The sequence below is a fragment of the Hyposmocoma kahamanoa genome, unplaced genomic scaffold (assembly GCF_003589595.1).
Source record: "Hyposmocoma kahamanoa isolate Upper Pololo Valley unplaced genomic scaffold, ASM358959v1 102, whole genome shotgun sequence".
NCBI lineage: Eukaryota > Metazoa > Arthropoda > Insecta > Lepidoptera > Cosmopterigidae > Hyposmocoma > Hyposmocoma kahamanoa.
Genome location: NW_020653337.1, coordinates 1694010 through 1708524, shown reverse-complemented (window position 1 = coordinate 1708524; position 14515 = coordinate 1694010). Strand labels below are relative to the sequence as shown.

General features: G+C 39.9%; 1 protein-coding gene across 1 annotated transcript in view; it reads right to left on the bottom strand.

The window, feature by feature from the left end:
* The window catches only part of LOC113232707 (enhancer of mRNA-decapping protein 4), a 34325-nt gene extending 20149 nt beyond the window's left edge, over window positions 1–14176 (bottom strand). The window contains exons 1-10 of the mRNA XM_026467488.1: window positions 14127–14176; window positions 13563–13774; window positions 12988–13094; window positions 10941–11050; window positions 10364–10512; window positions 9299–9516; window positions 5808–5920; window positions 4721–5096; window positions 2965–3220; window positions 600–807 (exon numbers count right to left, since the gene is read on the bottom strand). Of these exons, the coding sequence (XP_026323273.1) occupies window positions 600–807; window positions 2965–3220; window positions 4721–5096; window positions 5808–5920; window positions 9299–9516; window positions 10364–10512; window positions 10941–11050; window positions 12988–13094; window positions 13563–13774; window positions 14127–14176 (1799 nt within the window). The remainder of the gene's footprint in view (window positions 1–599; window positions 808–2964; window positions 3221–4720; window positions 5097–5807; window positions 5921–9298; window positions 9517–10363; window positions 10513–10940; window positions 11051–12987; window positions 13095–13562; window positions 13775–14126) is intronic.
* Window positions 14177–14515: the final 339 nt, after the last annotated feature.

Sequence of the window (14515 nt, the reverse complement as noted above, 5' to 3'; positions counted from 1 at the left end):
ATAATGTTAACTTTAGTAAATGAATTATAATTATTATATAGTATAGTTTTAAATATTTTGTAATATGAAGTGGTAGATATTGTTGTAACGTAAATCATATTGTTTATTTTGATTAAACATGTAATAATATTATTGGTATACTAAATTATAATTTTAACAATTAAAAAGTGACATTAACAGCATATAAACAGTGTGATGTGCCTCAGTTTTGTAAGGCTTTTATTATGTTACTCGACAGATGTAAAAATTGCGAAAGTCGGGACAACGACCGCTATTGACATATCAAATAGTACTAACTGTAATACAGACAGAGATTGGAAAACCGTCAAAGTAGAAAAAATATTATTCGTGGCTTAATAGAAACTGCCTCCGTGGCCGAACGGTTACCATGCCGGACTGCCACGCAGAGGTCCCAGGTTCGATTCCCGGGCCGGGCGAAATATTTGTATGACCTACATTTATTTCTCTCGTGAGTTTGGGTGTAATTTGTGGTTGTCTATGTGTGTGTCCAGGGCACCCGCGATACAGGGTTTCCCCAGTGCGGGGCTATGTTGAATGTGTGGGTTATTATAATAGAAAAGGAGCGGCTTGTGTAATACCTGAAGGCGTCGGGGGTCATGAGGTTGAGCGGCGCGGGCGGCGAATCGGCCCGGGCCATGAGGCTGCCGGGCTGCGTCTGGCTGCGCAGCAGCAGGCTCTTCAGCTGCGCGCTCTGCTGCTGCAAGATGCTAGACTGCAGCGCCATGTCGCCGCCCCCGCCCCCGCTGCCCTCGCACCCCGCGTCCTCGAGGTTCAGTTCGGACAGATCTGTAAATGTTAATGTAATAATTGATGTAATAATTTAATTTTATTTCATTAACTGCCTTCGAGGCCGAAACGTTACCATGCCGGACTGCCACGCAGAGGTCGCAGGTCGAGTCCCGGGCCAGGAGAAAATATTTATATGGCCTAAATTTATTTCTCTCGTGAGTTGGTGGTTGTCTAAGTGTGTGTCCATGGCACCCGCGATATAGGGGAAACCCTGGAAAACCTAATGCATATCCCCTATGTTGAGTGTGTGCGTTAATATAGAGTATAATTTAAATTTACCCACCGAATGGCGATGGTGATTGTCATTTGAACGTGTTCACGTATTGGTATTTAATAGTGTGAGTTACGAATTTAGACCTCTGACATTGCCGTGCCCTTGCAGGACGTCACGTTTGAGCTTTCGAGTAACCACCAACTAATGTTCATCTTTGGACTCGATTTTATAGTAGCGACCGGTTGAAAATTTATGCCCATCTAAATATACGTCATAAAATAATACAAGTTTCATTCAAAAAACTTTGAAATACGTCGGAGAAAAAAATATGAATTTTTAAAAATACGTAAAAACATATGTTTATGTGACGTGTGTAGGTGAAGTCATCGTAAATATTTGTTTTTGAATGTAACACGACTTACCTACATTTTGACATTTTATTTAAAGCCTCGTTTACACTTGCCATGATTTCTTCAACGATTAACTTCAAATTGAGATAATTATGAACGAAGGTTACAAAAAACTGTGGCAATGTTCTTATATACGTAAGTCTTCCTTAACTTGAGCTTGACTCTCAACTTCAAAGTTGTTAGAAAATTCAAGAAGAAATTGGCTCAACATTGGAGACTTCAAATTAAGTGTCAAAATCGGAGTTGTGTTACGTTCAAAAACAAATGCTAAACAACGCATTCAATTTCTTTATTATAATATCAAATGACAGGATGAACAAGTCGTGCGCCTGATGGAAAGCTACACGGTCTGTCTATAACAGTTGCTGTGTCACTCAGGCCTTTAAACCGCAAAGACCTGACGGGCACTGCCACTGCGCCCGTCGCCCTGAAACATAAGTTGACAAGTCCCATGTGCCTGTAGTTTCACTAGCACCCTTACCCTTTAAACCGGAACGCAGTAATGCTGACATTACTGCTTGGCGGCAGAAATAGATCAGATGGCAGTACTACCCTGGCCGAACTCTTTCACAAGGAGTTCTACTGCTTTCTTTTTTGTAACCATATAACATATTCTGTATACGTAGTGAGTTTCTGTAATTGGCTTCTGTAATGTCTATAACACTTTTTTAAGATGAGTATAAAAATGCTGCAGTAACTTCTTTGATAAAATAAAATAAACAAAGGAATTTTACACCGGTGTTAATGGTTTTGCAGCTTCGCCTCTACTAAACTTCATAGTTTAGCCCACCGGCGCAAAGTTGGTCGGTTTTTTTACAGAATATATTTCAGTGAGTGTGCCCATGGGCTCCATCAGCTCATCCCGCACGCCCCTTTTAACCAACGGACATCCAGACGACGGGATATCATCCTTACTTGGTCGATATTACTTTCAAGCGTACTAAGCGCTTTTTAAGCGCTAGGAATGGAATTCCCTGCCTGTATTTCCGAATTCATACAATTCCGGTATCTTTAAGGTACGACTGAATAGGCACCTTCTGGGCAAGCTCGTTTCATCATAGATCCTATCTTTGCTCCATAGTTAGGTAGTGGTCAAGAGTAAGTCCATTTAATTAAAAAAAATAGTAGTTTGTGACTGTTACATAATGAAAGGCATTAAACTACGAGTGTGGGTTTCTAAGTAACTCGCCTGTCGGCTCGTTTCGTAAAAACATCTCACGAGTGTTTTAATGCCTAATTATGTACAGTTACATACACTGCTTTACCAACACACATGTTACGACTAGCGAAATGGCGGGTAATAAAAACTTTTCAGAGATGTTCGAAATTTGAATGTAATAATAACATCGAATTCGATGTTATTTTAAAGCAATAATAACATTTTCACAGATAAGAAATTTGTTCTAACACAACAGTTTACCTTTATGCTGGTCGTAATTTGCGGTGTTTGAACACATTATAGAAAGTTTACGATAAGCGTGTAGATAAAATAAACAAATCCGAGCGACCGCTAAGAGTGGCCAGACTCACCATGCAGCAGGTCGCGGTGCAGGTCGTGCGCCTTGGGGGGGCAGTAGACGAGCTCGCCCTCCTGCAGCCCCTTGGGCTGCACGATGTACAGGCGCAGGCGCGCGGCGGCGGGCGGCGGCGCGGGGGACGCGCACGGCGACGCCGCGGGCGACGCGCCGCCCTCCGAGCCGTTGCGCAGGAACGCGGCCTCGCACAGCGCGCCGCACGTGGCCGCCTCCTCCTCTGCGGACAGCACTGGCTCAGTCGCCTGCGTCGGCTGCCGGGCACGGCCTCCCGAGCGCCATTTACGGACGTTGCGATTGACGTAAAAACCATCGAGTATATGGCCAGAAATAGAGACGAAATAAGGGCCGTATATTCCTGGTAACAATTAGCGATACAGCTCTTATAAATATCGACTCTCGTTTGCAGGCCAACTACTGACCTGTGTGTACGTCTCCGTATTTTCCAGAAGATATTCTGTATATATTGTAATAAAGATAATATCTCTAACAATGCCGTGCTGTTCTATTCGGTGGTGTGGGAAAAACAACAAAACATCTAATTACAAAACAAACGGAATCACATTTCATCGGTAATTAAATATTAAATATGTAATTTTGCAATTTTCGTCCATTATAGCAAAGCTCAAGTTAACTGGTCATTGAAAGTGAAACAGTTGACGACACCCGTCAATTGTTTCGAACTCGGGCTAGCCAATCAGAGCGCAGTTGTCACAGTAATGATATGGCAGAATACTTTTCAAACAAATTAAATGACATTTCGTCTCTATTTCTAGTTATTTACTCGATGTAGAAAACAAACATAATATGACACCTGTACAGTTCGACTGCTTCAGCGTACGACCTAGTACGGGACAAGGTACTCACCTAATGGCGATGACAATCGCTTCAAAAATCTACAATATACCAGAGATTTCGAAATGTTCAAAAACCTAGTAAGGCACACTTGGTCTGGTTCGTGACCAGTAAATGTACCCAATTCTGTTCAACTTTAAACATTATGTATTTAACAATAAAACGCAGGACCGTAACATACACTTAAACTGTCACAAAAAATGACTTCATCATCAGGCAACATAGTAACATAATTAACTAATTAACAGTAAGAGCTTCGTCGACAACCAACACACATAGCACACTAAGAAAAATCTATCATAATGTATTAGTAATAACAATTGTAAATATACTCAGTTATCCACTACCATCTGATTTTAACCTGCTACTCCTCTCAATGTGGCCAAGGCCCCCTTAGCCGTCAGTAGATCGGCCTTGTGAGTCTGCTTGGCCGGCAGTGAAAATACCATTCCAGTACACATTGAACGACATGTACTTCCTAACCTCCGTCCAACCTTCCGTTTATCACCTTAGGTGTCCTTCCCATTCATATCTTGCATAAAATATTTCTCCGTCTATATATTTATGGTTACGTGCACTTGCTAGATTTTAAAGTTATTAAATTGGCAATTAGTGGAAAATTAACTGACACGGAAAATTTTAGTCGTATCTTATTCATTTTATTAGTCCAACCAAATCAATTTTATTCTAAAATGTCCAATGCAATTACTTAACTAAATACCTAGCAAATACGTTTATAAATTATTAAAACAAATATTGAACGCTTAGAAAGTTCCTTCGATCCGGTTGGATTCGAACCAACCTTTGTTAAATTTTGATGTATATAGGTGGATGGAACCTAGGAGCACCAATAAAACTGTGAAAAATTAGTATAGTAGTCGAATTAATTATTCTTCTACGCAGACGAAGTCGCGGGCACCAGCTCGTAAGGTAGGAAACAAAATGTATAAATATGACCACTCACCGGCATCAATAATACAGAAACTCAGTACGGGGTAAGGCAATAGAAACTCGGCGATGTTTTTGCAGTACGCCATGGTGTCGTCCTTGTCTCGCGCCATGTTCAGTACGTACAGGCTTCTCGCTCTAAAGTCCGAGACCAGCAAATAGCTCGCGCTTGTGTCCAACATGGCTTTGAGACCTAGAGTCGTGGACTCGGCGCCAATGCTCGGCGTAAACGTGATGGTCTGGAGACAGTTCCAGGATTTGCACGACCAGATTTTGATAACTGTGTTGTTCTCCGCGCCGGTTACCGCGAATTTCCAAAATTGAACGCTGAAAATGCAAAATGAATAAATAAGTGGTTAAAACTTTAACCACGTAAAACATTTTTTCATCACACTTGCACGTTACAAGTTAATTATTATTATTAATTTCATAATAATAATAAACTTAATAAAGAAAAACAATTCATTACAAGGTGCATGAGAACAAAAACATTAGTTGTACAAGAAGATAACAAATGCCATTTAAAAACGATCTCCTAACTCCTAAACTAGGATATTATCCATATCTTAGGAGTTAGTGATTTCTCCAACTACATTGGATGTCAGTTATTGTATGCACAGGCATACATTTCAATTTCCTTGTAAATAAGAATATGTGTGTGTGTGTGTGTGCGTACGCGTGAGCGTGCGTGCGTGCATGCGGGCGTGTGTGCGTACATGCGTACATGTGCATGTGTGTGCATGCAAATATTTGTGTGTGAGTGAAAATAGGATGTGGATTTTTTTCAAATTAACAGATTTTCAGTGTCATGACAATTTACAGTTAAAAGTGTGTCTTGGAGAACTTTTGTAATTGCATACTTCGACAGTGTATGACTGCGAGTTAAATCATGTACCCTGTTATATAATTTACAGCAATTGCTTCCGAGGCCCCAATCGCCCCTTGGGATTCCTCAGCGACCACTGGCGGTGGAAACTATGATCCAAAGCGTACTCAACCGCGATCCGTAGTGCATATTAAGAATGTTTGTGTACTTACTCGGTATTGTAGTTCTTGTGGTTGTCGAGGAAGAAGAGGCAGGAGAGTGGCTTGCCACCATGCGGTTGCCATTTATGCAGGCACCGCGGGCTGCCTTCGCTCGCCATGTATACCTGAGAACGAAATTTATAATTATTTAATGAAAATTTTATACAAAGTGGAATGAGCTTGTAGTATGTTGTGCGGACGGCAGCATTTCATGACGTGTGTGGCAACGTGTGTTCGGGGTTTGGACTGTCCCGTTCAAACCCACTAAACGAACTTACATGTAAGATAAGCATAGTGCAAGATACTTTATTATTTGAGTCTAATTTTTGTTATATTTGTCTGTATTAATTTAATTTCATTTGTATGTAATTTAATTTATTTTATCTGAATTTATTTAATTGCTTATGTCAGTATTTTGTTAATGTAATGCAGCCTTTCCCAAAGTGGGCGATAACGCCCTCTTGTGGGCGCTGTAGGCCTAAAGGATAAGATACCCAGAAAAAAATGGGGGCGTTGTGTTATAAAATAAAATATTTCGGTGTAGAGGCTTAGGGGGAGATTTGTTATTTCATGTAGGAAGACTCTTAGAGTCGTATTCCAGAACTGTACTCAATGCTTAAGTTAGGATTTGAGCTGCGCATTGAGTAGAGTTTTAGAATACGACCCTTAGACACCGACTGAGCTCTCGACTCTCGACTACAACTTGTGAACATCAACTAATATTAATTAAGAGATTGCTCAAACTAACTCGGTTCTATATTTCTCTCCGTGTAGTTCATATATCTGTCCTGTTTTATTGGATAAATAAAATAAATATCATGTCAATCGGTCGCTCCGTTTCGAAATGAAAGTAGACACAAACAAACAAATAAAAAGGCAAGAGACACAGTTTCGCATTTTAATAGTTATTAGTGTTCCTAGATTTGGAATATTCGTAGATCATATATCGCGGGCATGTTTTAACAATGGGACCTGTAGAGGGCCCGAAACGTCGGTTTGTTTGAAAAAACAAATATATGCGATTTAAATCCGGAAAAATAGTTTCATTTCCTATGTTTTAACAAGTTTTGTTAAATAACCCGATTTGTGCATTCCTGTATCAATCGGCTGGTTCATAGAATACTTGTTCTTACTTGTTGAGTACGATTGAGCGTCGAATGAGATAAACGAGGTTATGCATGCTTGTCTTATTCCTGTCGGTGCGTGCTGCTTATGCAATCCTATATAAACAACGTAATATTTATTTTATTTTCATTTGCGGTTTCGCGCGTAATAGATAAGCAGTATTTAAGTTCAACACTTACTTACATATTTCTCAAAACAATATCGGAAGTAAAAAAGAAGAGACGGCAATACTGTGCGGAATATATTAAATTCGGATTCATTGAAAATCCCACAAACCTATCTTCGCCTTTGTGCCTTCTATGTCTAAAAACATTTTCGAATAAAGCAATGAAGCCTTCAAGACTGCAAGATCATTTGAATAAAATGCATCCAGATAAGAAAGACAAGAATGCAGCACATTTTCAAGACCTAGAGAAGAAGCATAATACTCAGCCAAGAAGCTGCTAAGCAAGGTGACGACGGACTTCGAGATTCGTACAATATCTCTTTGTTAATTGCTCAAAAAGGCAAACCACACAACATCGGCGAAGAGTTAATTTTGTCAGAAATAAAGGAAGTAATAACTACTGTGCTTCATAAACCAGCCGCAGATATTATCCGAAAAATCCCTTTGAGTAATAATTGTGTGCAAAGACGAATTGATGAAATGGCTGAACACATTGAAGAATCATTGTGCAATCATCTGAGGACTAGTCAATTCTCAATTCAGCTCGATAAGTCCACTTGACCAACTCATGAAGCATTGTTGCTGTCCTACGTGAGGTTTATTAAAGATGAGAAAATATGTGAACAACTATTGTTGGCTAGAAATTTAGAGGCCGATACAAAAGGCGAAACCATATTCAATACATTGGACAAGTTTTGTGATGAGAAAGAGATTCCCTTGAAAAATATTATATCAGTTGGTACGGATGGCGCTCCGGCTATGACAGGGTGCCACAAAGGCTTCATAGCGTACTTAAAAAATAAAATTTCAGATGTCCTTGCTGTACATTGCGTTGCTAGAAATTTAAGTGAACGACTATTTCAATCACTGCAATATGTCATTAAAGCAGTCAATAAAATCCGTAACAGCCCTTTGAACGATAGATTATTTCATCAGCTTTGTGTTACTAATGACGAATATTGCAACCGTTTATTTATTTCATAATGAAGTTCGTTGTTTGACTCTGTGATAGAGTTCTTGGAAACTAAAATACAGAATTGCGCAACAAGCTCATTACACCAAAGAATGATATAGCTTACATGACAGATCTGTATAAATTGTTCAACGACATGAATCTCCAACTGCAAGGTGATGAACTAAATTTAATTAAAACAAAAAATGTCGTTGCTGCTTTCGCAGCCAAACTGTTTCTACACAAAAAGAATATGGGCAGACGTGAGCTTCACAATTTTCCGAATTTATCAGTACCCTGCAGTAACGACGACTTGTTTGCCTACTGCCAACGTTTGGAAAACATCCACATTGACTTCACCGAATGATACCAGGGCATTTGAACTTGGAAATACCAGACTGGGTGTTGGATCCGTTTCCAAATGTCAATACAGCAATATCACCTCAGCTGGAAGAAGATAAGTTCTTCTTAGAATTGACAACGAACGAAGAAATAAAAATCAAGTTCAAAAATGGCTACCAAGAATTTTGACTACAAAAACCGATCCCGTAATTGTACCCTGAATTGTGGTCAATCGTTCAACGATTCTTGATAGCATTCCCATCGTCATATATGTGTGAACATGGTTTTAGTGCTGTGACAATGCTGCTTACTAAAAAGAGAAATCGTTTGCATGTTACCGAACATGGTGACTTGATATCAACAAACCTGATATTAACAAACTTATTAAATAGCACCAGATTCATCCTTCATATTAGTTTTTATATTAGAATCGATTATGTTTGTTTTATTTTGAATAAAAGATACTCTGTCTGTATACTATAAAATTGCGTTTCAATAATCATTCTCATTGGCAGGTGTAGCCCGTAAGAGTTAACTTCAGACCTGAGCGCCGTTGTGTACTACCTACTGCGCTTAGGTTACAAGTTAACTCTTGCGGGTTATAGTAAAGTCTCGTTTAGAATGAATGTTTAATCTCCGCTAATATAGCTCACAATAATTAATTTAATTTGAAGAAGCTAAAAAATTATTTATTCTCAAAGTGGGCAGTAGACAAAATAAATTTGGGAACCGCTGATGTAATGTATGTGTGCGCTTATTCATTTTATAATTTTGTATGAGAATGTAATATTACGAAAAAAATGTTTTGAATATGAATAAGCGCCATCTAATTGATTTGATATCACCAGAAATTAGAGCAGGAGATATTAAAACGTGTAGGATGTGTGCGAGACGTGTGGGATAGTGGTCGGGAGGCACCTGGAAGAACATGACGTATCCGTCGGCGGAGGCGGTGGCGAGCGCGGTGCCGTCGGGCGAGAAGGCGGCGTCGACGACGGGGGCCGCGTGCTCGGCGGCGGCCAGGGCCAGCCCCCCGCCCGCGCCCCCCGCCTGCCCCGCCAGCAGCGCGCTGGCCGCGCCGCGCCACTCGCCGCCGCTGGCGCGGGACGCCACGGCGCGGATGTTCCACATGCGAGCTGCAATCGCAATTCTCATCACACTTGCTCGTAAACAGTGTCATAACATGCAGGCTTTTTCATTACATTATCGCCCTGTGGATTTTTTACGACGAGATCAAGCAAAAAGTTGTTATGCTCGAAAAATATGAACGTATATTTGGCATAAATTTGAAGTATACAAAAAACTAAACATTTGCAATTTAACTATATTTTACTAAATTTATTTCGTGAATTCAAACCCGTTATTTGCAAGATCCGTAAATGTTGTGTTGTGAAGCGATATTTATTCATACAAGAAATAAATTACCGTCGAATCTATTTCCTTGCAAATATGATAAAAAACCTTGCATATAGCACGGGCGGTAAAAATTACAAATCTCAAGTCATAATGGCCCGAAACCGAAGGCTGAGGACAGATACGTAAATCATGTTTTTACTACTTAAGCCGGGCACTCACTGGTGAGCTGTAATCGTAACAGATCGAAAATCATAGTGTGTACGCACCAACGCGTGAGACGATAACCAGGTACTCATTCTAGCGAGTGAAGACTGTACACATTAGAACCACTTTAGTAGCAGTAGAGCTCCTTGAAAAAATCGTGCGCCTAATGGTAAGCGACACGCCTGTCCTTAACAGTTGGACACTGCCTCTACGCCTGACACCCTGCGACATAAGTTGACAAGTCCCATGTGTCTGTTGTAGATGTAATTTCACAAGCACCCTAACCATTCGAACCGGAACGCAAGTCTCATTACTGCTTGGCGGCAGAAATAGTTAAGGTGACAGTACTTCCCTGGACGAACTCTTTCACAAGGTCTACTGTTACTAATGTAGTATATGTAGTGATCGAATGGGACATCTCACCGATATTACTATGCGTAGTGAGCAGCAACCTGGCGACGTCGTCGTCGGGAGAATCGTCATCATCGTCTGGGATGTACGGGCACCACACCACGCGGTGCACTCCGCCGCCCGCTCCAGTGTCCTCGCGGATTTCCACCAGCAACGTGCATCTACACCGACGCCACAACATGAAAAAATTTACAGAAATATTCACATGTATATAGATAGACAGATAGATAACACGTTTATTATATATATCGACCCCTCCTACGTAAAATATCGTATGTCGAAATTGCCAAGTTTATAGGGGAGCATATTAAAGTTTTGAATTCCCTAAAATACGCATACACGTGACTTTAGCATTTCACAATATATATTGTGGTTGTTCATCTAACCAATATCTAGGATTTTATAATACTCTCTGTGAGTAACGCGCTTTGCCGAATAAAACTCAGTCACGTTTTACGCTCATTTCAGTAAATTCAAAACTTTAAAACGCACCCCGGTAAACCTGGCAATTTTGACTTTAGATACTTTCATAGGAGGGGTCGATATTCTATTGTTCACAAGTTTCCACAGAGCAGCTTAGTTAACTCACCTCAGGCCACTATCTGTGACTTCTATCTCATGGACATAGAAATTGCCCTGTTCGTCAATACAAGCCAACACCACTTCGCTCTGGATGTGAGCAAAGGCCAAATCTTGCACCTGCACATAAGAAAATAATTCGAAAATTATCTTACAGCTCTCGCAGAACATAAAAATATATATGTACATCATTACATTAAGAAAGAAGATATCCATAATATTAACCTTAGAACTAAGTCCAAACTTATGGTACCAAGATTTCGGTAAATGAAGGTAAACAATTCTTATATAGGGAACTGTATACTTTTTACAATAAGATTCCGGAGCATATATTAAAATTATCATTTCCTACACATCTTTTCAACATTTCCACACGGCGTAATTTGCGCGTATGTGCGCTGTAGTGAATCGATTCAAACGCGCTCAAACATCGACCGCGTTGCAAGTAAGAAGCTCCACTGGAGTTTACACTTACAATTTCATGTGGTTGCTTCATTTCAAAAAACTAAATGAAATTAACAAACAAAACTAAAATTGAAACTATCTTTTATCAAAATGCGCGAACATATGCGCGTTTACGGCGCGTATAAAATACGTCGTGGGCACAGGCTCTTACAGGTGGTGTCTTATTTAGTGCGTGAAGATTTGCCAGTGAAAGAGGTTGCATGTGTATATAAATGTGGAATGGGAAGATATTGACGTATAGTTAGAAGAATACGATTTTTTAGATTTGAGACTTGTTTATTGAAGGGAGTGACTGCATAATTATGACTTATTTTATTTAATGAATGATGATATGAAATCTCTGGCCGTGTTTGCACTTAGAAAGACATTATGACATAGTAAAGAACAGTTGTTATCACAGAAGTATCTGTGTACTATCCCTGCGAAGATGCTAGTCCTAGAGAGACCGATTCTGATTGGTCAGAACACAAAATGACCCGTTCCAACGAAAACTAGTTGCATGCACACAGTAGTCGCATGTGACAGGCCACGCTCAATACGAACCTTGAACGTCCCGCCGAGACGTCACACAGGTGCGAATTTGCAGCCTTATATTATCTTTTAATGTAATTTTTTTTCTAATACCAAGTGATGGAGAGAACAAGTTGTACGCCTGGCAGTAAGCGACACGACTATCCATAACTATTGGAGTGCCAATCAGAGCTACAAATCGCAAAGTTCTGAGGGGCACTACTATAGCCCACGTCACTCTTGTGCCTGTAAGGCTCAACTCACACTGGCGCAGAGTTTTTCGCCTATAGCTTATTAATCTCTATTCTCCCATTATTAAGGTACAAATTTGTGTTATGCAAATATGGAATCGCGTGTCGTTGACGCTTGGTTGAAGTCGAGCGGTTTCGCGCGTCGCTGCGCGTTACTTGGGCGCAGTGAGACGTCAGACGCTGACCACACTGTGTTCCGGGCGCACTAATGGGATCGTCGTCACCTTTGGCGTTGGCTTAAGGCGTTGTAGTTGAACAGGACGCAACGCGGCGCTTCGTGTGAGTTGAGCCTAATTGCCTTGGTGGCTGAACGGTTACCATGCCAGACTGTCACGCAGAGGTCCCAGGTTCGATTCCCGAGACAGGAGAAATATTTGTATGGTCTACATTTATTTCTCTCATGAGTTTGGGTGTAATTTGTGGTTGTCTATATGTGTGTCCATGGTACCCGCGACACAGGATTTCCCTAGTGCGTGGCTATGTTGAGTGTGTGCATTATACTTATATAATTTCACCAGCACCCTTACCCTTCAAAACCGGAATTCAGTAATGTTCACATAACTGCTTGGCGGTAGTAATCGATAAGGTAAGCTGTACTTCCTGGATGAACTCTCTAAGAAGGGGCTCTACTGATATTAGTAAGTATAAGCTATAGAACCAACTAAAGATAAGAGAGATGTGGTTCTAAAACCATTAAGTTTTAGAACCACATCTCCTGTACAAATTACTCAACAATTTTAAGCTATTACAAACTTGAGATTATTACAAACATAGACAACACTCAAATCAGACATGTAATTTAGAGGTAAATATTAATAGAATTTGACTTACCTCCCCTTTCATGCCCTTAATGAGTGCACGTCTATCAGATCCAGGCTCTGGATTGTATACCACTCGCACCATACCACACCATGTCCCAGGGTTCATAGCATTTGGTGCTGGTAACAAAGACTTACTTTAGAGAACAAATTTTTTGTCTTAAAGATGTATGCAAAAAATTGTTAAAACAACACAGCTACATGCAAAATATGTACAAGTAGAATATGAAATTTCGGAAACAAGCTTAGATTTGCAGTAGATATTACACAAAGTTAACATTACTGCAATGACAGAATTAAGTGTTAGAACAAAAACCGATAAGCCACATTTTGACTTGTTCGTCTTTACACATGCTAAAAGGTAGTTTTTGTTTATTTTTATGAATAATTTCCAACATCATCCACCAAATCTACTTTAAAAATATGTTTGAAATGGATGGATCTGAACACAATGTGACAAATCCTTACAATAAGACTAGAAAGCATTAGAATCGACATTTATCAGTTTTTGTTCAGAAACTGCAAATTTTAAAAGCCAAAACTTTAAAATATGTCATAAGAACAGATCAGGTTTATCCAAATCCATACCCTTGATGCAGTAAGCCAAGTATTTTCCGCTAAGGTGTACAGCTAGCAATTGTCCGGAGTACAGACGCGGTTCCCAGTTGTAGTCCACCAGACTTTTAAGCTTCACCTTGGAACTGCCATGACTGTGTGTGCCAGCGTTTGTGGTTACCACTACGTCAGTGGCGTACACCTCGCCTGTCATATTGCATCCATCTTCTCCTTCAGAGAAGGATCTGTGGAAAGATTGTTTACCATTGTTAGATTTGATATCAAAGTATAATTATTATTACCGCGTTTTTGCCTGGTACAGCACGAGGTTTAAAGAGAAGAATGCTTATGGTTTAATCGTAAGAAACTTGGGTTACAAGGCTTGGCCAGAAAATAAATTATAACAAAGCAAAAAGGCCATTGTCAGCAACAGGTTATTCGAAGAATTTTCCGTCGCTTTACAATACACGCTTGCTTCTCTCCACCAACAGGATGTAGCAATAAAGCATCCTCTCAAAATTACTGTCGTCCGCACTTTATACAACAACACACCAGGGACAGAAAGGAAAAAACGAAATTCGAGAAACTGTCACTCACATAGTTTGTGTGGTCTCCGTAAGTTTCGGGAGCATCGCCGTCGGTTGCATTTCTACTCTAATCCTCCACTTTCCTCATGAATCCAAAAACAACTCCCAAATTCGCAACAACAATGTAATTAATGCAAAAACTATGCAAAAATTACAAAAGCGATCCGCTCAAAGCCGACCGACATGAATGAGAGCGTTTTGATGTTCACATCAATAATTTTAGTGAAAATTATAATAAAAAATATATTCTTTTTTGATAAACATAAAAACTAATACGTTACCAACAAAAAAGCATAGTATAATAAATGAGCTTAAAAAATGTACCAGGCACTATTAAATGATACTAAAATTGAAATTGAAGGGCAAAATTATTTTGAACATTTCGAAGTGCTAAGAAAA